General features: G+C 34.8%; 1 protein-coding gene across 3 annotated transcripts in view; it reads left to right on the plus strand.

The window, feature by feature from the left end:
• The window catches only part of Homer1 (homer scaffold protein 1), a 133,714-nt gene that overhangs the window by 38,923 nt on the left and 69,806 nt on the right, over nt 1-24,985 (plus strand). The window contains exons 2-5 of one of the 3 annotated variants that reach the window (XM_087201159.1): nt 10,624-10,959; nt 11,189-11,345; nt 16,518-16,649; nt 20,242-20,349. In XM_087201159.1, the coding sequence (XP_087057285.1) occupies nt 16,548-16,649; nt 20,242-20,349 (210 nt within the window). In that variant the 5' untranslated portion in view covers nt 10,624-10,959; nt 11,189-11,345; nt 16,518-16,547. The remainder of the gene's footprint in view (nt 1-10,623; nt 10,960-11,188; nt 11,346-16,517; nt 16,650-20,241; nt 20,350-24,985) is intronic. The other 2 variants (XM_021248538.2, XM_004870212.4) reach the window with 2 other exon arrangements.

A 24,985-nucleotide genomic window follows, 5' to 3' on the forward strand; every position in this document is an offset into this window, starting at 1 on the left:
CCTATCCAGGAACAAGAGATGTCTTTCCATTTTGTAATATCCTGCTCAGTCTCCTTTTTCAGAGTGCTATAGTTTTCAGTGTAGAGGTCTTTTGCTTCCTTTGTTAGATTGACTCCTAGATATTTCATTTTTTTGGATGCTATTGTAAAAGAAATTGTTTCCCTAATTTCTCTCTCAGTGAGTCTATTATCTGTATATAAAAAGGCTATTCTTTTTTGAGTGTTGACCTTATATCCAGCTACTCTACTGAATCTGTCAATTAAGTCTAGAAGTTTTTTGGCAGAGTGTTTTGGATCTTCTATGTAAAGTATCAATCATATCATCAGCAAATAATGACAGTTTAACTTCTTCCTTTTCTATCTTTATTCCTTTTATTTCTTTCTCTTTTCTAATTGCTGTGGCTGTTTCCAGAACTACATTGAACAGGAGTGGTGATAGTGGGCATCCTTGTCTTGTTCCTGATTTTAACGTGAAAGTTTTCAGTTTTTGACCATTTAGTATGATGTTGGCGGTTGGAGAAAATACAATTGACATTAAAAACAAACTGTTTACAGAAGTAATAGTAGAAAACTTCCCAGACAGAGGTGGAGAATTGGACATACAGGTAAGTGAGGCATATAGAACTCCAACTAGCCATGATCAAAAAAAATCTACGCCTAGACACATAATAATCAAGATCTCAGAAACCCAACAGAAGAACACAATCCTACAGGCAGAGAAAAGAAACAAATCACCTCTAAAGGAAAGCCCATCAAAATCATGGCAGAGTTTTCAACACAAACCCTCAAATCAAGGAGAGCCTGGAGTCAAGTATTTCAGGCCTAAAAGAAAATAACTTCCAATCTAGACTGTTGTATCCTGCAAAGTTATCTTTCAAAGTCGATGGGGAAGCCTGGGGATTTGACTCAGTGGTTCTGGCGCCTGCCTTGAAAGCACAAGGTCCCGAGTTTGATCCCCGGTACCAAAAAAACCAAAAGTCGATGGGGAAGTTAGATACTTTCACAGCAAAGAACACCTGAGAAATTTCATGAATACCAAACCAGCACTCCAAACAATCGTAAGCAATATCCTAGAAAAAGACAATGATGATCACAACTCCATGAGGCCCAACAGAGGGAAGCCACCAGGGAAGGTAAGAAACTAAAGGGAAAGGGAAAAAAACGAAGAAATAACAGAGCCAACAATAGTAAAACATCATGACAAGGATGAGTCAATATCTATCATAATTATCAGTGTTAATGGTCTCAACTCACCAAAAGAAATAGACTGACAGATAGATTAAGAAGCAAAACCCAGCAATGTGCTGTATACAAGAAACACACCTAACTCAAAAAGAAATACATAGACTGAAAGTAAAAGGATGGAGAACAGTTCTCCATGCCACAGGAATCCAGAAAAAAGCAGGCATAGCAATCTTATTTGCAGACAAAGTAGATTTCAAAACAAAACTAATTAAAAGAGACAAAGATGGTCACTACATCCTTGTGAAGGGAACAGTCTGGAGGAAGAGATGACAATCCTAAATATATATGCACCAAATACAAATGCCCCCAGCTATACAAAACAAATATTAATGGACATGAAAAACCAAATAAGCTCTAATACAATTGTAGTGGGGGATCTCAATACCCCATTATCACAATTAGACATCATCTACACAAAAAATTAATGAAATTCTAGAACTGAACCAAGCTATTGAACAAATGGACTTAATAGGTTTTTACAGAGTGTTCCATCCCGCAAAATCAGAATACACATTCTTTTTGGCTGCACATGGATTATTCTCCAAAACAGACCACATGCTAGCTTATAGGATATGTCTAAGTAAATGTAAAAGAATTGAAGTTACCCCCTGTATATTATCAGACCGTAGTGCAATAAAATTGGGAGATCAATGACATAAGAAACTGCAAAACTCCCACAAACACATGGAAATTAAATAACACCCTCCTGAATAACCAATGGGTCACAGAGGAAATTAAAACAGTTTCTACGAGTAAGTGATAATGCCGGTACAACATACAGGAATCTATGGGACACAGTGAAAGCAGTTCTATGTAGGAAATTCATAGCAGTGAATGCCCATATTAGGAAAACAGAGAGAACTCAGTTAAATAACCTAATGCAGAACCTCAAGCTCCTAGAAAAAGAAGACCCTAACAAACCCAAAGCTCATACAAGAGAGGAAATTATAAAGATCAGAGCAGAAATCAATGCAATCGTGCAATCGAGACTGAGAACAAAAATGAATGAGTCAAAGAATTGGTTCTTTGAAAGAATAAATAAAATCAATAAACTCTTAGCTATCCTTATCAAAAAAAAAAAGCCTCAAATCCATGCAATCAAGAATGAAAAAGGTGAAGTCACAACAGATCCAGCAGGAATCCAAAGCATCATCAATATCTACTTCTAGAACCTGTACTCTAACAAAATGGAAAACACAGAAGAAATGGACAGATTCCTAGATACATATGAATTACCAAAGTTAAATGAAGAAGATATAGAAATTCTAAACACTCCAATTACAATGAGTGAAATTGAAAATGTAATAAAAAATTTACCAACAAAGAAAAGCCCAGGTCCTGATGGCTTCACTGCTGAATTCTACAAGACGTTTAAAGAACTATTGCCATTACTCTTTAAACTCATCAAGGAAATTGAAAGGGAAGCAAGGCTTCCAGATTAATTCCTGGAAGCAAGTATTACTTTCATTGCAAAACCAGCAAAAGACACAACCCCAAAAGAGAACTACAGTCCAATCTCCCTAATGAATATTGATGCAGAAATCCTCAACAAGATACTGGCAAGCAGAATACAGAGAGTCATCAAGAAGATCATACACCCTGACCAAGTCCGATTTATCCCAGGGTGCAAGGATGGTTCAACATTTGTAAATCAATAAATGTAATACACTATATTAACAGAGTCAAGGACAAAAACTATGATCATCTCAGTAGATGCAGAAAAGGCATTTGACAAAATCCATCACCCATTCATGATAAAAATGCTACAGAAAATTGGAATAGAAGGTCTTTAGCTCAACTTGATTAAGGCTATCTGTGAAAAACCAAGAGGCCTACTTTTAAAAATTTCATTTGTTTTGGTTTTTTTGAGACAGGATCTCGCTTTGTAGTTTAGACTGGCCTTGAACTCACCATGCAGCCTAGGCTGCCCTTGAACTCACTATGCAGCCTCGGCTGGCCTCGAATTCATGCAGTCAATCCTCAGCCTCTTAAGTGCTGGGATTACAGGCATGCACCACCACAACTGGCAATAATTCCAATTCTTTTGATGGTTACTATCGTATAGCTAACAGACTCTTCTGTTTGTTTGTTTGTTTATTAAAGTCTTTGGAGATTAAATTTCTGGAACAGAAAGTCAACCAAGAGTGAACTTTAGCCATTTCTACATTCTGCTTTCCACTTCAACCTCCCCCTGACTTATCTCAGTATAGTTATTTTTATAAGTTTATCCATTGACCAGCTCTACAGTTTTAAATCCCAAAAATCTAGTTTTTTGTACTGTGGAGTTGTGTTATGAAGTTAGTGAGTAACCAGTCTGTAGCTAGCCAGCAAGTTCTAGAGGACTACTAATATATTTTATTGACGGGCATGTTTATTGCAGTTTTATTGCATGTAAACCTCTTGCTTCAGTTATTATTTGCATATTTTTTAAAATAAGTGCTTCAAGTAGGAAATTTGTTTTATTTCAGAAGTCTAGAGTTAGACTGATTAATTTGTTCAGTGACATAATCAAGGAACCAGATTCTTTGTTTATTCTTCTACTTTATTAACTAAGAATTTTGGCCTTATTTTCAGATATGCTCTCCTTAGAGTGATCAGATGGTTTCTTGGGGCTGGGTGTCATGTGCAAACATAAGAGAACATCCCTGTTTGTATGTGTAATTATCTCTGTGAATCTTCCTAGAAGCTTCCAGTAAACTTTTCTTAGTCATTTCATTGACCAGAATTACTTCAGAGATACATTTCAAAACCAGATTCTGGCAAGAATGGCATTGCCATGATTATCTGAAGCGAAGCTGTCAGTTGTTGACAGGAGGTGGGGTATTTGAGGTTTGTTAGGAGTGTGGAAGAACAATTGTTGGGTAGTTAGGGTAGTCAGCCAACAGTGTCTACAACGCTGTCAAACCATCAGAGGGAAATATTACAACCTGGTTTCTAGCATTTCTGCTAGGCTACTTTCTTTTGAAAACTTAGGAAGGTTGGGGAATTATTTGAAATCATAAACTTTTTTTTAAAATGTTTGCTATAATATCCATTTATACTTACATATCTGAAAAGGACCTTTGTTATCTAGGCATTAAAGGTAGACTGGGAAATGTATCATTTCTCTTCCTTCCCTTCAATTTGTATTTATTGGACACAGATCTTTGTACTTCTTTGGAACAAAGATTTATTGAGTAATCATATATTTGGAAAAATATAGACTTCAGTAATAAGTTTTAAACAGCATTGTCATTGATTTTTTTTGTAATGAAAGCTATCCAAATGCCAAATGTTAACTTGTTGCTTTTTGTCTAGATTTAGAACTTGTATATCTCTTGAAAAAGTCTTTGTCTTTTCAGTTTCTTATGATCCTCCATTATTACACAGATGCCGACAGCTAAATGTAGTAATTCCTTATGTCAACTCTAAATGAGTTTAAGCTTTATTATTAAAAACAAATTGTGATTCTTTTTTCTTCAGTTATCTATACTTTAACATTATTCCAATTTTTCACATCCATTTTAAGTTTTAGAATCTATCACTTTTACAGAATTTTAGTCTTAAGATGAACTTCCAAATTATTCTTACACTAGTTTTCTATAATTAATGAAGTAATGCCCTCCTTACTATTCTCATAGATCTACAAGAACTCACCAAATAGATGATTGTCTAGGATGAAAATGTGTGTGTGCATAGTTTTGCTATTCTAAGATAGTTTAGAGCATTTTATGCCAAATCTATTTGCTTTTAAATTTGAGCTTTAGATTAATGTTTAGTTTCTTAGAATAGTTACTTTGAGTGTTCTTAACAAATATCTATTTAAGAAATGATACTATAGTTGTTACTAAATAAGGCCTCAATTTTGTATTGCCATCTGTTTTCTAGTGACCATCACTATATAAATATAATTACTAATATAATTGATAGAATATCAAACCCAACTTTCAGTTAATTACCTCAAAATTTGTCTTTTTTTTCTTATATTGTAGTCATAAACCCTGTAAGATGTTAAAATGTTATATGAAAAAGGGTTTTGAGATGAAATAATTTTCCTTATGCTGGACTATTCAGTTTAAATGAATTTAATACAGAACTTCTTAGGACCTTTAATATTGTAATGTGCATTATAAACATTTCAGAATAGGGTATAATACAGTGTTTTAAAAAGTTGTTTAAACTCATTTCTCAAATTGTTGTTCCATAGAACACACTTTGAGAAACGGTGGTATTTGGTCCAGTTACTATTTCTTTTTTTTTCTTTACAATTTAAGATTTTATTCAGTATGAGAATTTGAGGGTCATTTAAGATCTAAGTCCTAACAAGTAGCTTACAAAAATAAAGTTATTTCTTCTTCCTGTTTTATTTTATTTTATTTTATTTGTACCCGGGATCGAACTCGGGTCCTTGGCACTTGCGCAACAGGTGACGAAACCACTGGGCTAAATCCCCGGCCCTCTTCTTCCTGTTTTGATACTTAATTCTGTCATATGAGATTCTGTATTACACAAAAGGCAAATTACATTTTTGAAATAAAGTAGTTTTTCTATGAAAGAGAACAGATTTAAATGTTTCCCTAACTCCACCAGTGAAAGTTGTTATCTCTAGTGTTTACTAGGTTGCTTGTGACCCCAAGCAGTAAAAGTAAAATATGTAGTTAGTATCTGTGAGTTACTGTAAAGGAGATGGTGTGTCTGAACTTTATAAGCACCATCCAATTTATTTGGAAAGGTATTGATATTAATGCTTGGACACTTGAGACAATCCGTTTCAAATAGATTTCTGGTCTAAAAGGATAAGCACTTTAAGATTTCAGGTATACCTTCTCTAATCCTTTCTTCTGCAGCTTCTCTTAAATGAAATTTATTGACATGCATAGTGTTAATATATCTTGAACAGACTGGTCGTAAGATCTGGTGAGTCCCCAAAGTTCTCACCCCAGCCTGGTTTCCCAACTCTGAACAAATGTTTTTAGGTTCTTCACGCACAGTTCTACGTGCAGACTCTGTAGGTACTGTATCTGAATGCAGACAGCACTGAGGTCCTTCCTGCTCTCCCTTGCATCCCCCCAAATCTTAGACTGTACTCTGGTTTTTCATCCTGGCTGATGGTACTACTTACTGTCTTTTTAATCACCCAGAGTAGCAACCCAGGAGACTCAGATTTCTCTTTCATCTCTGGCATTAGGATTCCTTAGCCTTGGCACTATTGACACTTGTGGCTGCATAGTTCATTGCCGTGGGGAGCACCCCAGTGTTTTGTAGAGGTTCAGCAACATCCCTGACCTCCACAACTAGATGCCAGTAGTGTTCTTTAAGATGTGACAGTTGCAGTGCATCTAGACACTGAAATGTTCCCAGGGGGACAGATTATCCAGTTTAAGACGACTGCTCTAGAGCCACTCTGTTACTTAAATCATACTGATATTATGTCCTCAGTTTACCTTTAATCTTGTCTCATGTTTTCAGCTCTAACCTCATTCTCTCTTTTTTTTTGAGACAGGGTCTCGCTATGCAGTTCAAGCTGACTTTGAACTCACTATGTAGCCGAGGCTGGCCTCGAACTTGCAGTGTTCCTCCTGCCTTAGCTTCCCTCTCTTTATTTTTTTAATACTTGTGATTCTTTTTTTCTGTTTATTGCTAATCATATATACAAATATGATAGATCTTTGTGTTCATTTTTTCCCCCAGAAATTTTGTAAAATTCTCTTATTCTAATAAATCACTAGAGTTTCTTTTGGAATTTCTACACATAAATTCAGACCATTCAAGAACAAAATTTTTTCTTTCTATTTGATATACATTTTTTCTTGTTTCTTTATCTTAGTGCATCAGCTGGGGGGCACAGCACAATTTTGAAGGGAAGTGTCCGAGCAGGCAGCTTCATCTTTTCTCCACCTCACAGAGCATGCCTCCCATGTCTCAGCTTAAAGTGTAACATTTGTGGCAGTTTCTTTCTTCTTGGATGCTCTATATTATGTCTTGATAATCTGTTTTACTTCTAGTTGTCCAATACATTTGGCCTTAAAAGGATATTGAGCTTGGTCTGTAACTTTTGAGATAATCATATGATTTTTCTCCTTTAATCTGTAATATGGGCAATTAAATTGTTTTTCTAATGTGAAAACATTCTTGGCATAAATATAGCTTAGGTATCATTTTGTTTGTTAATATTCAGCTTAGAATTTTTGCATTTATGTGAGTTTCTTGTCAAATTTTAATATAAAAATTATGCTAGCTTCTAAAAAAAGTTAGTTCCTTAAATGTTTGACAGATCTTGGTGGTGAAACAATTGGGTCTTAGTTGTTTTTGTTTTAATTGAATTGGAGAGGTATTATTCATATAGGATATATGATATGTGGGCCTCCAAATAATATAAGGGAAATATTGTAACTCAGCCTGCTAGATGTCCAGCACACTGAGTTTATGTTCTCTAAAATTGAAGAATGAAATCTAGGAACAACGGAGGTTAAGAGTAGGCAGACTTTATTGAGAGAAAGTTAGCTTCTGTCTAAGAGAGACAGAAGGTGGCCTAGAAAGTAGGTTGTCCTGCTGTGATTCTTTAGTAAGATTCTGACTAGTCTCCCTGTGCCTGATGTTATTCCCATCCTCTTTTGGTGTTGCCAAATTTACCTTTCTATGGTAAAAAGCAAATCTATTTCTTGTTTATAATTTCATTGCTTCCATTGGAGACCCTCATGAACTGGTTTCTCTGTTTCTTGATTTTTAGCTTCATTCAAAGGCATTCACATTTAACTGACATTCTTGCTACACACAACAATATACTGTGCCCTCTTCTCATAGTGCCATAATTTGTTTTAAATTCTCCCTAGGCATCAGGCATTGGTTTCTCCATTAGTCACTTATTTTCAGACAATCAGTCATGGTGAAGAGTATATTACTGTTAACGTATCTGTCTTTCATCATATTGAACTTTTCTTTTTTGTTTGTTTTGTTGTTTTGTTTTTTTGAGACAAGGTCTCACTCTGTACTTCAACGCTGGCCTTGAACTCATTATGCAGCCCAGGCTGTCCTCAAACTTGTGGCAATCCTCCTGCCTCAGCTTCCAGAGTGCTAGGATTATAGGCGTGTGCTACCACACCCAACTCAATTTGAACCTTTCAAGGAAAGGGACCCATTCCGGTTCTATTTATTCATCTGTCCATCCATCCATTCAGTGCTGGGGATTGAACTTAGGACCTTCTGCATGCTAGGCAGTTGCTCTGCCACTGAGCTACGTCCCCAGCCTCCATCCTGGTTCTTTTCATGTAATAAATATATTCAATAAAAGTTTGAATCATCTACTAGTATGCCCTATCAGATGTAGTAGCATTCTCATTACTTCTGGGAATTCTGTTCTCTGTCTCTGTAGTGAGTTATTTCTTTAGTTTTTATCATCTAGACTTTGATGAGTCAGTTTTTGACAACAGAAATCTTGAATTATAATATTCTTTGAGAAACCAGTTTACTTGGCAGATAATTGAAGAAAGCTGTACATTTAGTTGATAGTCTTGTGTTGTTTGCATATATGTTAACTAGTTAAAAGATTTTTATTCTAAAAAGAATTAAATTGTGTGGATTAAATTGGACGAGTTAATATGTGGAGAATCTCCGTTGACTCAAAACATTGCATTTCCATTGACTAGAGATTTGTTAACTGGTCACAGAATGTTTGTGAAAGCAATATTAATATTTTAATAATTTAGTCTTTTAGAAAATGTTTATTAGAACACATTCCTATACTCACCAGACTGCACTATTTAGAAATTTACCCCCAATCAAATGAAAGCAAAAAATTCACAAAGTTGGTGAAGCATCACTTCCCTTCCTTATCTACCTTAATAGCATTGTGTGTGACTAGATTTACCTTAGTTGGAAGTAGCCAGTCTACTCAACAACAGCATGTGCATGGAAATTTAATTGAAAGGTAAAGAAGAAAAATAAGGGCTGTTGGGTGTTTGGAAGCATCAAATTACAGAACCAGCCTCACTGCAGGTCAGGGACTGAGGATGGGAAAGAGGAAATGAATGGGATCTCCCAGTTCAGAATTCTTCTTCCTAGCACAATACTCATTTGTTAAGTGAATCCATATATAACAGTGGTCAAGCAAGAAGAGATGACTTCCTGCTTCATGCTGTAGGGTGAAGCACAAAATGTATCACTTCCTTTAAAAAGAAAGGCTGGGGATTTAGCTCAGTGGTTTTGCCGCCTGCTGCACAAGCACAAGGACCCGAGTTCGATCCCTGGTACCAAAAGAAAAGAAAAAAATTCTTTAAAAGGAAAGTGTCAAGAAAAAAACTGGACAAGAGCCACGTTACTTCTGGGAAGGCCCCTCTCTTCCATACCCCACTCTAAGGACTGACAGAGACTTGTGCAGCTAGCCCATCATTATTAACTTGATGAGTCATTTTTCAAAGGACCCATATTTGCCTTAACTATTTTCCGAATTTCTTTACTTTCCTTTCCTCTTTAAAGTTACTATTTTTAAAATATTTTTGGGCTGGGGATTTAGCTCAGTGGTTTCGCCACCTGCTGCGCAAGTGCAAGGACCTGAGTTCGATGCTGGATACCAAAAAAAAAAAGAGAAAAAAATAAAAATATTTTAAATTCTTTAAATTAAAAATTTTGAATTTAATTATAAACATTATTACCAATTAAAATTCTCTTTAGGATCTTGAGCTGCTTCAAAAAAGAGTGGTATGTAGTAAAAAGAGAGATGAGATTATTTGGGGAAAAATAAACAGCAATAAAGTAAGTGATAAATGCTCTTTCCAAAAGTTTTTATTTAGAACTTGGAAAATTTTGCATTGTGAAGCTTCTGTTAGATGTAGTTAATTCATGCTTGTTTTTCATACTGTAATAAATTTTGTAACAGTATTTTTAATATATGTTTTTGCTTTAGTTCTCTAAATTGTGAGTTTTTAAATCTCATACCTTTAAAGCCTAATCTAAAAAAAAAATTAGTGGTTTTGAGCAACTTTGTTTCCTGTATACTTTTCAGTATAGTATGTGCATGTAATGTTGAATGTAAACTTCCCGAGTAGATTATTTTATCTATTACCAGGATAATGTGGTTAACGGTAAAAGCTATTAACCTTGTGAGGGTCAAATATAAGATATGTGTATCTTAACAGAATATAGTTCTTTCTTATTATTCACTTCTGATCTATAAAGGTGCCAGGAACCCTAAATTAGTAAATACTAAACCACTTCTCCTAGGAAATCTACAGGGTTATGTTTTTACAAGCCTCTGGCCATAGCACTTTTGTCAACCATAAGTACATAGCATTGTTTTATGTCTCTTACTGCTTAAAGCCCTCATATTTTAACATATATCATTAGCCAACACTGTAACTCATGCCTGAATGAAAGTTGTCTAACACATTTTTTTTTCCATAAGGCACAACACAGATTTCTCGCACCTAGGAACAGACAGCACATAGGAACGCTTCTTCATCACAATGTTGAGGAGCCATTTTAAACAGCAAAAGCACTAACAATAAGCACAAAAATCCAAAGCAAGCATGGTGCTAAACAGACTGAAAAGGACACTTGGTTATATATTATGAATGCTAGAACAGGAAAGTGGAGTATCTATCATCTTATTCAACTTCAGATGGAAATGTACCTACAATACCAGCAATTCGTGGTTTTTCACTGCTCTTTGGCTATCTACAGAAGACTAAGAAAATGCGATAAACATTTAATTTGAGGGGTTACAGATAAATTTTAGAGAGTAAGTGAATTCATGTATATAGAATATGTGAATAACCAGAATGGACTTTTAATTGTTTCAAAGAAACTTACTGTTGAATACTTCAAATATTCACAATTGAAAGAAAGTTTTTCTTATTTGAGGGTATGTGGGAATTGTTGGCTAAGCATCATCCTTACAGTTTTGTGTTCTCATCTAGTGGAATTAAACTGGCTGCTTTCATTCTGTCATTTTCTTTTTTCCCCTGCAGGGAGCAACCTATCTTCAGCACTCGAGCTCATGTCTTCCAGATTGACCCAAATACAAAGAAGAACTGGGTACCCACCAGCAAGCATGCAGTTACTGTGTCTTATTTTTATGACAGCACAAGAAATGTGTATAGGATAATCAGTTTAGATGGCTCAAAGGTAAGTTACATTTACTTTAAGTAATCTATTTGGTTTTTTTCAGATTTCTATCTTCATTCAAATAAAAATTTCCTTATGAATTTGAAAAATTTTTTTTTTGACACCAGGTCTCACTATGTAGTTCAGGCTGGCCTTGGAACTCCCACCATCCTCCTTCCTCAGCTGCCCAAATGTTGAGATTACAGATGGTTACTACCATGCCCAGCTAATTTGAAAAAAAAAAAATTTTTTTTTTTTTTGGTACCAGTGATCAAACTTGGGACCTTGTACTTGCGAGGCAGGTGCTGGAACCTCTGAGCTAAATCCCTGGCCCTAATTTGAAAAATTTTTAAGAAAAAAACCTGATTGTTAGGTTAACAACAGTTTTTGTTCATTAAATTACTTGGATTAACCACCTTCTTATATTGAGTTATAAGCCAAAATATTTTGTCAGGCCATATGCTAGATAGTAGGAGTATAGTGGTGAACAGAATAGACATAATCTCAAATACTAGGACCTAGAATTCTTTCCAGATATACTTCCAAATTAGTCAATTTTTTCATTACTGTAACGAAATACCTGACACAGGTACTTATGAAGAAAGAGGTATATTTAGTTACAGTTTTGGAGGCTGAACATCCAAACGGCATGCCAAAAAATTTATAAAAGGATGGTGGAAGCACATGGAGTGACTGGAAGCAGAGATAGTTGAGGTACTGGACTTGCTTCTTTTATAAAAATCCTTTCACAAGAACTCAAAGAGCCTCATGAAAACTACCTTCCAAGATCACACCCTAAAGGCTGGAGGCCCCTCTATTCTGTCCACCTTTGAAGGTTCCACACTGCTTCCTTCTAGTTATGTGAACCCTGGGATAATCATATCCAAGCCATAGCAACTTCTGTAGACTAGTAGGCAGTTCAGAATCCCCAAATCATAGGAAGTCTGTCAATATCACTATTAAAGCAGGACACCCTTTTCTGAAAAGAAGCATAAGGACAGAAAGCCTAAGGCTTTATTTTTAGGAGAAGCAGATGGCATAAGACTTAAGAGCAAGGACCGCCTGGGTTTAACTTTCAGTGCCACCAGTTGCTGAATATTTTGACTTTGAGCAAATTGATTCTCTGAGCCACCTTGTTCTAACTGATAGTTGTAAGGATTAAAAGACTTAATACCTATAAAGCACTTAGTGCCTGATAAGTAATATATCCTTCAGAAGGGAGAAAAATACTCACCCACCAGCATTACCAGAAATTGAACCCAGAGCCTTACCTATGCTAAGTGACCTTTCTGCCACCGAACCACACCCTCAGTATTGAAAAATCTATTTTATCTTCAATAAATTTCATATAACTGATTTTATTTAAATTTTTTTTCTTTATTTAAGAAATTTCAAGCATCAGATTCTGGATAGTGTTGAAAGATGAGGTTCCAATTTTTCTTCAAGCTTTCTTGAAGCCTTGTGGCCTTTCCAAACCCCCACCCCCAGATTTTTGCAATGCAGTATAGAAGAGTAGAATCTAGAGCTAAACTGTCACATTTAAATTTTTCTCCACTATTACTAGCCATATGATCTTGAGCAATGTGTTTAACTTCAGTTTTCTCATCTGTAGAAGGGACCTAAGAAAAATACCTCCATTGTTACATTATAGCATTGTTGTGAAGGGTAATTTAAGCAAAAGTACAAAGTGTGATACTAGTCACTGTACAAACGCTTGCTATTAGTAGTATTAAATTAGTTTATTATGTACTACCTTCTACAGGTAGTATATTATATAGATAGCATATAGGTGTGTGTATATATATATATGTGTGTGTGTGTGTGTGTATGTGTGTATGTGTATGTATATGCATATTATGTAGGTATTCCTTTTAGAAATAAAAGGTAATTTAATGATAAGCTTTTAGTCTGATGTTTCAGTGTGCTCATTTCTTATCTTTTTAATTAAATTACAACCTCAGAGGCTATTTGTACTTTGTGTCTTGTACATAAGTGACTAACCTGTATTAATTGAATAACTGATCCTCTTCATTATGATTTTTTTTTTTTTTTTGGTACCGGGGATCAAACTCGGGACCTGGCGCTTGCGAGGCAGGCACCGGAACCACTGAGCTAAATCCGCGGCCCTCTTCATTTTTACTTGGAGGACTTGAGAAATAGTAATTGATTTCTGTCAAGCGTTATTTAGTGAAGAATAATTCTGTATATCTTGTAACTGACTTCCTGAAAAGCAACATATTATCTCAGGCTTTAGAATGTTGATTTTTTTTCCCTTCACTTGAACCTTTAATTTCTGTAATCTGTTTTGTCTCTTGGTCCAAACTACAGTTGAAATGCAATTTTATTAGATAGAAGGTTAAATGGTATACAAAAGTAAAGATCTACTGAAGTAGTCCATGTCCAAGGAAAAAAACTGTGGAAATGATTAAATAGCTTTTAGTTGCTAACTAACCTTCACCAGATTAAAATACTTTATTATCAAAAAGAAAAAGTTGATAATTAAATAATCCTGTGTATTCTTCCTTCTGAAGCATTATGAGCTATTGCTTTTGGCTGTTCCACTTCTGAATATATTAGAATCTTAAATAACTTGTGAAAAAGTTTTATACTGTTTCTTTCAACAAAATCTATCTTCTGTAGCAGAGTTGTATTTTCTATCAAATTTTCATTGTCTGGCTACTTTTCTAAATGATTGCTGTTAGCTTCAGCACTTTTTTTTTTTTTTTTTTTTAGGAGGAAAGGTTTATTTGGCTCACAGTTTTTCATTTCATAGTTGGCTGGCTCCAAGGCAGCATGGCATACCAGAGGGGCATTGCAGAAGAGAAACAGTTCATGGCAGGCACAAAGCGGAAGGCAACAAGCAGCAACCCTCTTTCTTCTGTTCCTTATATTCTATCCAGGCTGCCCACCCTTAGTGAGGGTAGCACTCATATCCGGGGTGGAACAGCCTTAATCCTAGCATCGAACCGTGAATCAATCCCAGCATCACATCCTAGATTCCAGCATCACACACCCACCCTAGATCCAGCCACCCCTGAAAGGCCCCACCTATGACCATGTGAGGCTTTGAGGCAGCATCTAGATACAAGCTATAACAGTGTTTAAATAAAAAATTATCACAGAAAAAGACATATTGCATTAATAGCCTTCAGAATACTCTTCCTCACTTCAAACATACTTATCCCGTCATTCTTGCCACTTTCTGAAGCAGCTCTTGAGTTCTATTTCATGAGTGTCTTCAGTTGTGATTACAGCACTTTGTAACATGAATAGTTGCTTTTTGGTAAGCAGGAGTGTTCAGTGCCTGTCCTGTGTATGCAGTGTTTGCTTTAAGGTTTTCTGATCATGCTGCTGAGATATTGGTATGGGCAAGACGGGACACTACATGATCTGTGATGGCAAAGCATTTTTACATTTTTCTGTAAAAGTACAAGAAGTTCAGGAATAAGAGTCATATTTATTTTTAAGCACTAAAATTTTTCTTTTAGAAGAATTCATAGTAGCCTCCTACTCAAAGAATCTAAGAAATAGACATTTAGGTGTTGGATTTTTTTTTTTAAGCTTTTCTTCAGTTACTAAAGAACAAGTAATATAGAGGCTAGGAAAGGTTCAAAGTGGAGATTATTCGGAACTCTTTAACAAAGAAGAGAGATGTTCATTTGAAGTAGTTAAACACCATCTGACCAGCAGCACACTGATCAACTTTCTTAGGTGCCTATAAAATCTGTTGCTACCCTACTTTCTGAGAGTTATTAGCATCTCATGTAAAAATGCCCTGTATCTCCTTGAAAATACTACTCAGGTTGCAGATCATATGTTCCTCAGAGAACACTAATGACTATCATATCTTAAGCAGTGTCAGGTAGTCTTTATCAGCTCACCTTCTACCCTATCACATCCTGGTCTTAGGGGCTACCCTCACATGGCCAATAAATTGTCAGCTATTTATTTACTGGTGCATTGGCTGACTCCTCTTAGAATAAAGTCCATAATTATATTGCCTCTCTCTTAAACATAGAATTGTGCTTGGCATGTAATAGGTATTTGTGAAAAAAAAGTTCAATAAAATGAATGGTCCCTTGCTATTTGTGAATAGTTTTTTCATTTAGTCTTTCATTTGATGATAGCCCTACAAATTAGTGGCTAGACACATTTTACACATATAAAATGATAGGCTGGAAGAAGCTTTTTTTTTTGAAGGGTATGGAAGCTATATAAGAATGAATATATAACTTTTCACTGAGGATATGGGCTCTCATAATAATAGACAACACATCTACTTTTCTGTGAGAGAAAGAAAGGGACCAATTTCTGTTTTATTGTCTTCTTTAGTAAGGCAGTTGACCATAACTTATCCATACATGCATAGCTCATAAATATTTTACATTAATACTGTTGTTTATCTGGTAAACAAATTTAGCTTTGTTTTGAAAATACTTGATTTCCACTCCACATTTAATAATAGTTTACTAGATGACTGCTTTGGGATTTGATAACATGTATCTTTTTATTATTATGAGAATCATATTTTAGAGGGCCTTAGACTAACCAACTAAACATAAATTGTCTATTTTTCTAGTACTGAGAGATGTCATGAATTAATGTTATAATAGTTGAAATCTATCATGATCACTAAAGTTAATATTTAATAATGTTGCTGAAATACTAGTTTTCTAAGAAATTATGCATTAAAGATTCTTTGGAGAATGAGACCCTACTTTAAATATTTAAACACTATGAAGACTAAGGTCTTGGGCTGGGGATTTAGCTCAGTGGTTCCAGTGCCTGCCTCACAAGCGCAAGGTCCTGAGTTCAATCCCCGGTACCAAAAAAAAAGACTAAGGCCTATTTGCTTCCAGTGAGTAGCATCCAAAATTAATAAATACTAATCCTAAACACTCAAAAGGAAGAATCTGGCCACATTAAAAACTAAATTTTTTTTGGATTCTAGGAATACTTGTTTTGAGTATTAGATACTGAAATTTTTGATGGAGAGTACCATTTTATAGTTTTTTTAGACACTGCATTTCCATATTGTCACTTAAAATGGTAGAAACTATTTCTTCCATAATCTATATATTTAACATTTTGACTTACTAGTGATACCCAACTTTTATGTAACTAAATGGTTCTTTATTCAAATGCCTGTTTCTTCTTTTTTGACTGATTTCTCACACTTCTTTTCTTTTTCAGGCAATAATAAATAGCACTATTACCCCAAACATGACATTCACTAAAACATCTCAGAAGTTTGGCCAGTGGGCCGATAGCCGCGCAAACACTGTTTATGGACTAGGATTCTCCTCTGAGCATCATCTTTCAAAAGTAAGTTAAATCGTAAGATCTGAGTGAAAATCTTCATCTTCAATTCATATGTCTTAAATATATAACAGCAAGTGGAGAGTATGAAATAGTGGAGGAATTTATTTAATATTCTCAAAACAACTGAGACTTTAGAGCAAGAAGCAAGAGCTCATTGGATCCTCTGTCCCATGAGAAATGTCTTGTACACATTAAGAACAGTCATCATCAGTTGAGAAGGACTTGTGTGGTTAATACTTGTATGATAGAAAATAAAAGATAGAGATTATCACTTTAGAAGGGATTTTGCCCAGAGATTAGCACTCTCCATTGGAAATCGTCTACAAGATAGGCAGATACCAAGCTCTTCTAAATTGTGAAAACTGAAGGTGATAGTGATACAGACTTAAGCTTTTTGATATAATACTAGGCACATATAAATTATTATTACAATTTTTTTTTCTTGTACTAGGGATTGAACCCAGGGCTTTTCTACTAAGCTATATCACCAGCTCTTTTCTTATTTTTTATTTTGAAAAGGTCTTGCTAAGTCACTAAGTTGCCCAGACTGGGCTTGAACTTGCTCTGTCCTCTTGCCTTAGCTTCTCAGAGAGCTGGTATTTCACAGGCATGTGCCACCATGCCCAGCATAAATTTTTATATTTAGGGAAAATTGGTTGTAGAGTACTCCAAAACTTCTAATGCAATACAGACTGAAATCAAACAGACATCATGAATAATTCTTGGGTAATACTAACCAAGTGAATGACTGGCCACAAAGGCCAGTAAAATGTGGCACATCAGCAAGATAAAATTGGAAATAAAACAGTTGTCCTGCCATAAGCAAAAGCCATGCACTTGCTGTTCACACAAGCAGCACCTTGAATTCTGGTGGATGTTACACAGAAGGAGTATAAGAAGAGAGAAAAGACAATCTCAGGATACAAAATGTTGATCTAGATGATTATTACTCACTTTGCTGTTCAGATTTTATGCCCACCAGACCTAAAGATTTACACTAAAATCTGTGTTTGACGTGTTCTGTTAAAGGGCTAACCCCACATTCAAACACTTTATGTGTGATTTGTTATAGACAGGATATGGTAGCTTGAGAGTTGAAATTGTTCAAGTATAGAGTATAATCAGAATCGTGTAGATAAATACTGTTATTATTTTCATTAAACTTTAAGGTGTCTTATTATAGAAATTACTCAGGTTTCTAAACCGAATTTTGTTAAAAAATTTCACACTTCTGTGAACATTTTATTGACTTGAAGTTATAACTAGATAGTTTGGTAGTTGAAATAGTCCACTTTGTTTTTTTTCTAGTTTAGTTGTAAACGTTCCTTAACATTGATATTTTCAAGTGTTTGTTATCTTTTTATATAAATTAATAGTTTAAAGCTCAATTTTAAGACTATTTTAACTTTTGTCTTTGTCATTATAAATCATTCTCTGGAAGATGATTAAAACAAGTAAGTGTGAATTGTAATGTAGCTCAGTGGTAGAGCACTTTCCTAGCATTATGTGAGGCCCAGGCTTTAATCTCTGCCGAAAAACAAACAAGTGTTAGTTGACTTAGTTTCCTTTGTGTATGTCTTATTCTCGGAATATATTTCTTGAATTGTGGTATAGGTTTGAGTTTTAGGTTCAGAGTATCTCAGCATAATAAGAACACAGGCATCCAGTTGAACATTGACATTTAATAAACAATACCATTGGAAAATTATGTTTATTATACTTTTGCCGTTACTCAGAACTTTTTTACAATTTTTCTTTTGAAATTTTCCATTAAAGTCTATAGCAAAAAAACTAAACTATATTTCACTTGTAAAGTATCTTGACTTTGTAACACAATAAATTGTGGTTTGACTTATCAAATAAATTTACATGAAATGCTTTTGGGGCTCAAGTACTTTAGAGTATAAATTAAGTTCTTCATTACATCTTTCAAGTTACTAAGCAGCTAGCTAATGTAGGAAAGGAGTACTTATTACATTCTGTCAATCATGCTGTCTGTTCTTATTTGATTTTTTTCTGGGAATGGCTTTTATTTTTCAAGAAAATTTTTTCCTCTGTAAAGTTAGCATGTGCTTTAACTAGTTTATTCCTGTCATGAACCATAGCATTTTGGGGGTAGATTGAATATTGGAAAACAGTGCATACACTCTTGGAGATGTCTTAATTTGTTTATGTAAGAAGTGACATTAGTCTGTTCAGAATGTGTTGATTCAGACGTGACAAAATCATGATGTGTTTTTCAAACTACCTTGAAGACCAATTTTGGTGCTTTTCAAACTAGGGGATCCAAAGGAATTTATAATCATTTACATAAATGAAGCAAGCATGTAAACATTCAGGTTTGTTTTATAAAAGTCGTGTGTGAGTTAAAGCATTTGAGGATTTGGAGGATTGGAGAAAGTATTTGGAGAATGTTCTGAAGGCAATTATAAATAAAGCCTTTCAAAACAAGCATGGAAGCATCGTGAAGAAATGCATGATCATGTAATGGTGACTGATATGAGCAAGTATGCTTACTAAATTGTGTTTGTTATGAAAACTGAAGCCATTATGTTTTTCTTTTGCTGAAAACTAAGGATATAAAAATTAGCAGTAGTGGGCTGGGGATTTAGCTGAGTGGTTCCAGTGCCTGCCTCCCAAGCGCAAGGTCCCGAGTTTGATCCCTGGTACCAAAAAACAAAACCACAACAAAAAAAACAAAGAAAAAAAATTATCAGTAGTATAGGTATATATTAGCTCCTTAAAATTTTTGAGCAATTAACTTTTAGTTGTATATTGGTGATAATAGTATGTTACTATATTTTTTCCTTAAATTCTTTTATTGGTACATTTTAGGTACACCATACATTTACATTTATCATTGGGTACTTGTTCCTGTACATGATGTATCTTGGTTCTCATTTTTTCCCCATTCTCTGTTCTCCCTTCACTCCCTCCACCCTTCCCTATTTACAAAGACTTTGTTTCCATTTTTCCTTTTCTCGTAATTTTTCCTTTCCCTTCTTTCCTTTCTATTATTTGTAATATTGAAAATAAAATGCCTTATATGAGTTTATATCTTAGTAATGTCTAAAAGCATTTTCTCAGTACTTTAATATGCATACTTAAGAAATTCAGTTTTTTTACCAATAAAATTAATTAAAAAAAAGAAATTCTATTTTCTCAGATAAACAAAACATACTATGCCTCTCTTTACTGATTCCACCTCTACTTTGGTCGTTGTAATATTTCTGAACAACCAGGGAGGTATATAAATAAGTAAGATTTCTGACACCCAGTTCTTACTTCACTATACAGTGATGAATGAGACTTGTCATAGTACTTTACGGACAACAAATATTTAGCGTTAGGTTTCTTTCTCTATCATATTCATGTTACAAGTTACAGTTGCTCTGGAGGTTATGTTGCTTGTGTAAGAGTCAGTTATTCAAGGGCTGGGGATTTAGCTCAGCGGTTTCGCTGCCTGCTGAGCAAGTGCAAGGACCCGAGTTCGATTCCCGGTACCAAAAAAAAAAAAAGAGTCAGTTATTCAAAAATGAAACCAAATTAAGATAAAGGTGGGCACTATGACTGCTTATTTGATTAATGTATGTAGTCTTTATCCTTTCAGTTTGCAGAAAAGTTTCAGGAATTTAAAGAAGCTGCTCGGCTAGCAAAGGAGAAATCACAGGAGAAGATGGAACTTACTAGTACACCTTCACAGGTAGGTGTTTTGCTCCTGTTTTTATTTGTGTGGCTTTTCATTTCAGATGGCATCGTTTATGCCAGAGTTAGTTAAATTTGGGAAAATAATGGCAAAATTAATTTCCCAAGTGGACATAGTGATAGATTTCTTTAGTTTATCTCTCATGGTAGAGAAAGATTTCTGTATGTCAGTGTCTACAAGAATATTTTTAAAATTCAGTTTAATATTTACTCATTTAGTATTTAATGTACATAACAACTTACAAACAAAAGTATACAAAGATCACAGATTGGCCTGTTTGTGTTCCCTGTCCTTTTAGGTGATGGTCAGACAGTTAAGCCACAAGAGAAGCCACAAGAGAGGGTTAGGAAAACAAAAAATGTTAGCATATTCACAGGCCCCAGAAACTGGGCATGTATTTCTGTGCAGAGCCACATGGGACATTTCAGGAGTGGTCAGGAAGTGGAAAGCGGGAGCAAAGGGAAAGTCACGGTAGAGCCTTTATTGGGATTTCCACTGGAAAGGCAAAGGGGCATTGAAGGCAGATTGGTTGGTTTGAATAATTTCACTTCAGGGTGATTAAGGCAAAGGAATATCTCCAAAGTATACAGGCTGAACAGGAAGTATGGCTGTAGGCTGGCTAATTGGAAAGCAGAGATGTGCTCTACATTCAGACCTGGATATCTATAAGAATTTGGTACCCTGGGGAGAGAGATAGTTTCTCCCTGACCAGAAGGTGTTCTTAAAATGCCAAAATGTTATAAAATACCGAAAAATTTTCTAAAATATGTGTTGTTCTACATGACATTCAAATGCACAAAAATTAAAACATCTTATTTTATACTTAGCACCGAGGCACAAAGTTTATTGATTTTATAAAAGTATCCGTCAAATTTTCTTTTAATAAATAATTAGAATTTTTCTATCTGCAAATAAAGCTCATTAAATACTTACATTTCAGTAATTTTTCCAAAGGTTTTAATATATTATTCATATAGAATGCTAATTATTTAGCTTTTTAATAGTAGGCTTTCCTAAAATTAATTTTTTATTTCAATTTCAGTCTTAGGAGTAGGTTCCAGCTTTGTTTTGTGTCCTCCATAGTAATTGTTTCTAATATGTATGCTGTAGCTTTTATGAAAAAGAGTCAGATGCTGCAAATCTGGAATAATGTCAACAGTAGCAGATGTATGTGGAACTTTCTTGAAGAGATAAATAAGAATTGCCTTGGAGTTTAATGAATAGCGAAATGGTTGAACAGTTTAGAAAATTATTTGTTTTTCAGGTCACTCCCCACCCCTAGCATCCAATTGTACTTGGTAAAATACAAAAAAAGAGTTGATTTTTTAATAGAAAAGGATAACTTTTTAAAGTTTGAAGTACATATTTTGTGACAGACTGAAAGTTAACTCTGGATTGAAGCCAAAACTCCAGTACAACTCTGTACTTGCAGTGACCTGGAATGAGGTCAATGATCATTTTGAAACTTCTCTTGAATCTGCATTCTCTGAGTGCTCTGATAGTGTAGTGAGACTTCAGCAGAGAAGCCCACTTATAATTAAGTACATGTTGGGAGCACTGATTCCTCAGGTGATTTTATTATTATAAGAAGATGAAACAAACAACACATTCAGTAAGAGTATACTCAGGATTTTAATAAAATTGTAATGGATTAAGCTTTGCCATTGTCCTTAGTTGCCATTTGTCTGATCATAATTCAAATTTTTAATTAGTTGTGAGCTATTACAAGTTCTTAAGATACTTGCTCATGATTAGTGGAAGGAATCTTTTTATGCGTTTATTTTCATCAAAAGAATATAGAAAAAATGAATATAGCAAAAATGGTTATTTCCTGAGACAGGATCTCATTATGTAATTCAAGCTGGCCTTGAACTCTCGGTGATCCTCTGTCCTCAGCTTCTGGAGTTGGATTACAGGCATGCGCCACCACATCCAGCTAAGATGGTTATATTTGGAAGTTGTTGTGAAAAAATAAATTTCTTAAGTTCATTAGCATTAGAAAATCAAAATATATGGACCTTAATTTATCTTTTCAAACATTTTGAAGTCTTATTGTTAGTGTACAGAAGCCAGAGGGAATATTATGAAAAGATATTTATTTCATTTCTTTTACTTCATCATCCCCCTCTGTGTGACAAATTAATGTTTATATTTCATTTGAGTTGTATGGCCCTTGACAACTTCTCTTCTACTCAAAATTCCCTAGTTTGATTCAATCTGCTAAATTAATGCTCTGCCCAAAAAAATAGATTTATTGAGGAATTCATCAGTAGAGGTTCAATAGAATAATAAATAGTTGCTTAAGTGGAATAATTGGTGATAATAGGCACTTGGCCATAGTTTTTGTTTTTTATTTAAGGTGAATATAACACATGAGCTTCTGAGCTGGGGATGTAGCTCAGTGGTACACTACTTTGTCTATCATGCTCAAGGCCCTGTGTTCTGTCCCAAGCATTGCAAAGTTTGTGTGTATGGGAGGGGGTTGATGAGTTTTCAAATCACATAAATTTAGACATAAATCCTGTGATCATGAAAAAGTCGTTAAATGTGTCTGTACATGTGTAACATGAGTATTACTTATTTTATAGAATTGTTAAGAGGGATTGGTATGACAATGTCAGTGTCAGGTCATGATTAATAACAGAGGCTCTAATCCTTGGTAGTTTTATGAATTTAGGTAAGTTACTATTTTTTCAACTGTAAAATTGGAATAAGAACAATATGTTCTAGGAAAAGAAGGAGGGGGAGAAAAATAAGAATAGTATGTTCTTACTAGGTTATTGTGAGAATTCATTGAGGATTAGAGAATGCTTAGCATATAGTAAATGCTCAATAAATGTTGACAACTATGGCTGGTGATGTGGTTGTAATGGTGAAGATAATGATATATAGCTTTAAAATAGTATATGGGCACATAATAGTTATCTAGAAAAATACAAATGCCTTAATTGTATGCAACCTGCATCAGCATTCCCCGGAAGACTTGCTAAAATACAAATTGTTGAATCTCACCTCCAGAGTTTCTTATTTAATAGGTCTGGGGTGGGAGTGTTCAATACATACATTTCTAACATCTTTTCAGCAGACATTGATACTACTGGCTTGAAATGAAAGGAGTCTGGCATTTGGAGCACAGTTAGCCACTTCCTCATTTTAGACACTTGAGCAAGGGTTATGATGGAAAGAATTAAAGTCAGGATGAGCCTGAAAAAGTAGCACAAAGCTGAGGGGCAAGAGATTTCAGTAAGTCTTCATGAGGTTGAAGAGCGGGCGCAGGTAGGAGAGGAGTGGGATAGATTGGGAGGACAGGGGGTCGCACAGCACAGACTTTCTTCTCTGTTCGAATCAAAACTAGTAGTTGATCCATTAATCAAAAAGTCAGTTAATGGGATAGGTTTTTTTTTTAATTTCTTACTTTAAAATTTATAAAATTCAGTAATATAGCATTTATTCACCAACACTGTGTAAAGCCTTTGAATATGATCTGTTGACTGGAATTCTCCCCTATCTTTCTTATATAAACTATACTGATAGTTGTCTGCAATTTCCAGGGGTTCCCCCCTCCCTTTACATAGAACCTTAGCATTTGCAAAGAAAACTGAGTGTGATATTATTAGATTTTTATTTCATTTTTCTGACATAGTAACATATGATATTATATAATAGTACATACTGTATTATGTGTGCTTATTTCAACTGTGGGTAGTAAGTATAAAAATCTATAATGGAATGAGTCTTCCATGAATGTTTGTTTAATGATAAAGAAAGAGCTCTCTTTTTTTCTTTTTCCGGTACCCAAGATTAAACTCAGGACTTGTGCTTGCCAAGCAGGTGGGGCAACAGTGAGCTACATCCCCAGCCCTCAAAAGAGCTCTTTTACTTGAGTAAAAAAGGGAAAACTGTTTCAGCCTTCATTGGAATTAAGTGGCAGGTGTAGCAGTGCTGAGTCTAGAGGGGAAAGGGAGGCACTGCCTGTGGCTCCCATCTGGCCTTCATTTCTAGAATAGGTAGTGATAGCATGCTGGAGTCTGGCCCCCAAGTGTGGTCCAAGTTCATTTCTTCTCCATGCAATTCAGAATATGACTCATATTTTGGCTTTCTTGCCATTTCATAAGTGATAGGAAAAGAGAATTCTTAACCCCTTCCTGAATCTTACATTTGTGCTCAGGCTTCTTTTTAATAATATAGTCCCATCTGTTAGGTTTGACTTCCTTGTTTCTCAGATTTTAATTTCCAAGAATATTTTTTTCTTTATGTTGACTGTCATTTTCTTTTTGTGATTGCAGGTTGTTTTATGGGGGGCAGGGGTTGCTGGAGAAACAAAGTAAGATATGAGCAATTATACTGACTCAAAATAGGATGTAAAGGCAATAGAAAGGTTCAGTAGATCTATATTTATACATTGTATTTTGCTTTTTTCTGTTTTCTTATCAACTTTGGTTTATTTATACAGTGTGTATATAGAGAGATACGCACATATGTATGTATGTATGTATATCTCAAAGAAGATATTTTAATAATTTTTTCCATAAGTATTTTCCATAAAAATGGCCAACCATAAGAGTCTTCCTAAAGGGAAGTTACCCTTTTTCTTCAGAAGTTTGTAATTCAATAAATATACCCCCAAGTTGTT

Source organism: Heterocephalus glaber, unplaced genomic scaffold, assembly GCF_053883595.1.
Source record: "Heterocephalus glaber isolate CG9 unplaced genomic scaffold, H.glaber_assembly_v1.0 deba00001757, whole genome shotgun sequence".
Classification (NCBI taxonomy): domain Eukaryota; kingdom Metazoa; phylum Chordata; class Mammalia; order Rodentia; family Bathyergidae; genus Heterocephalus; species Heterocephalus glaber.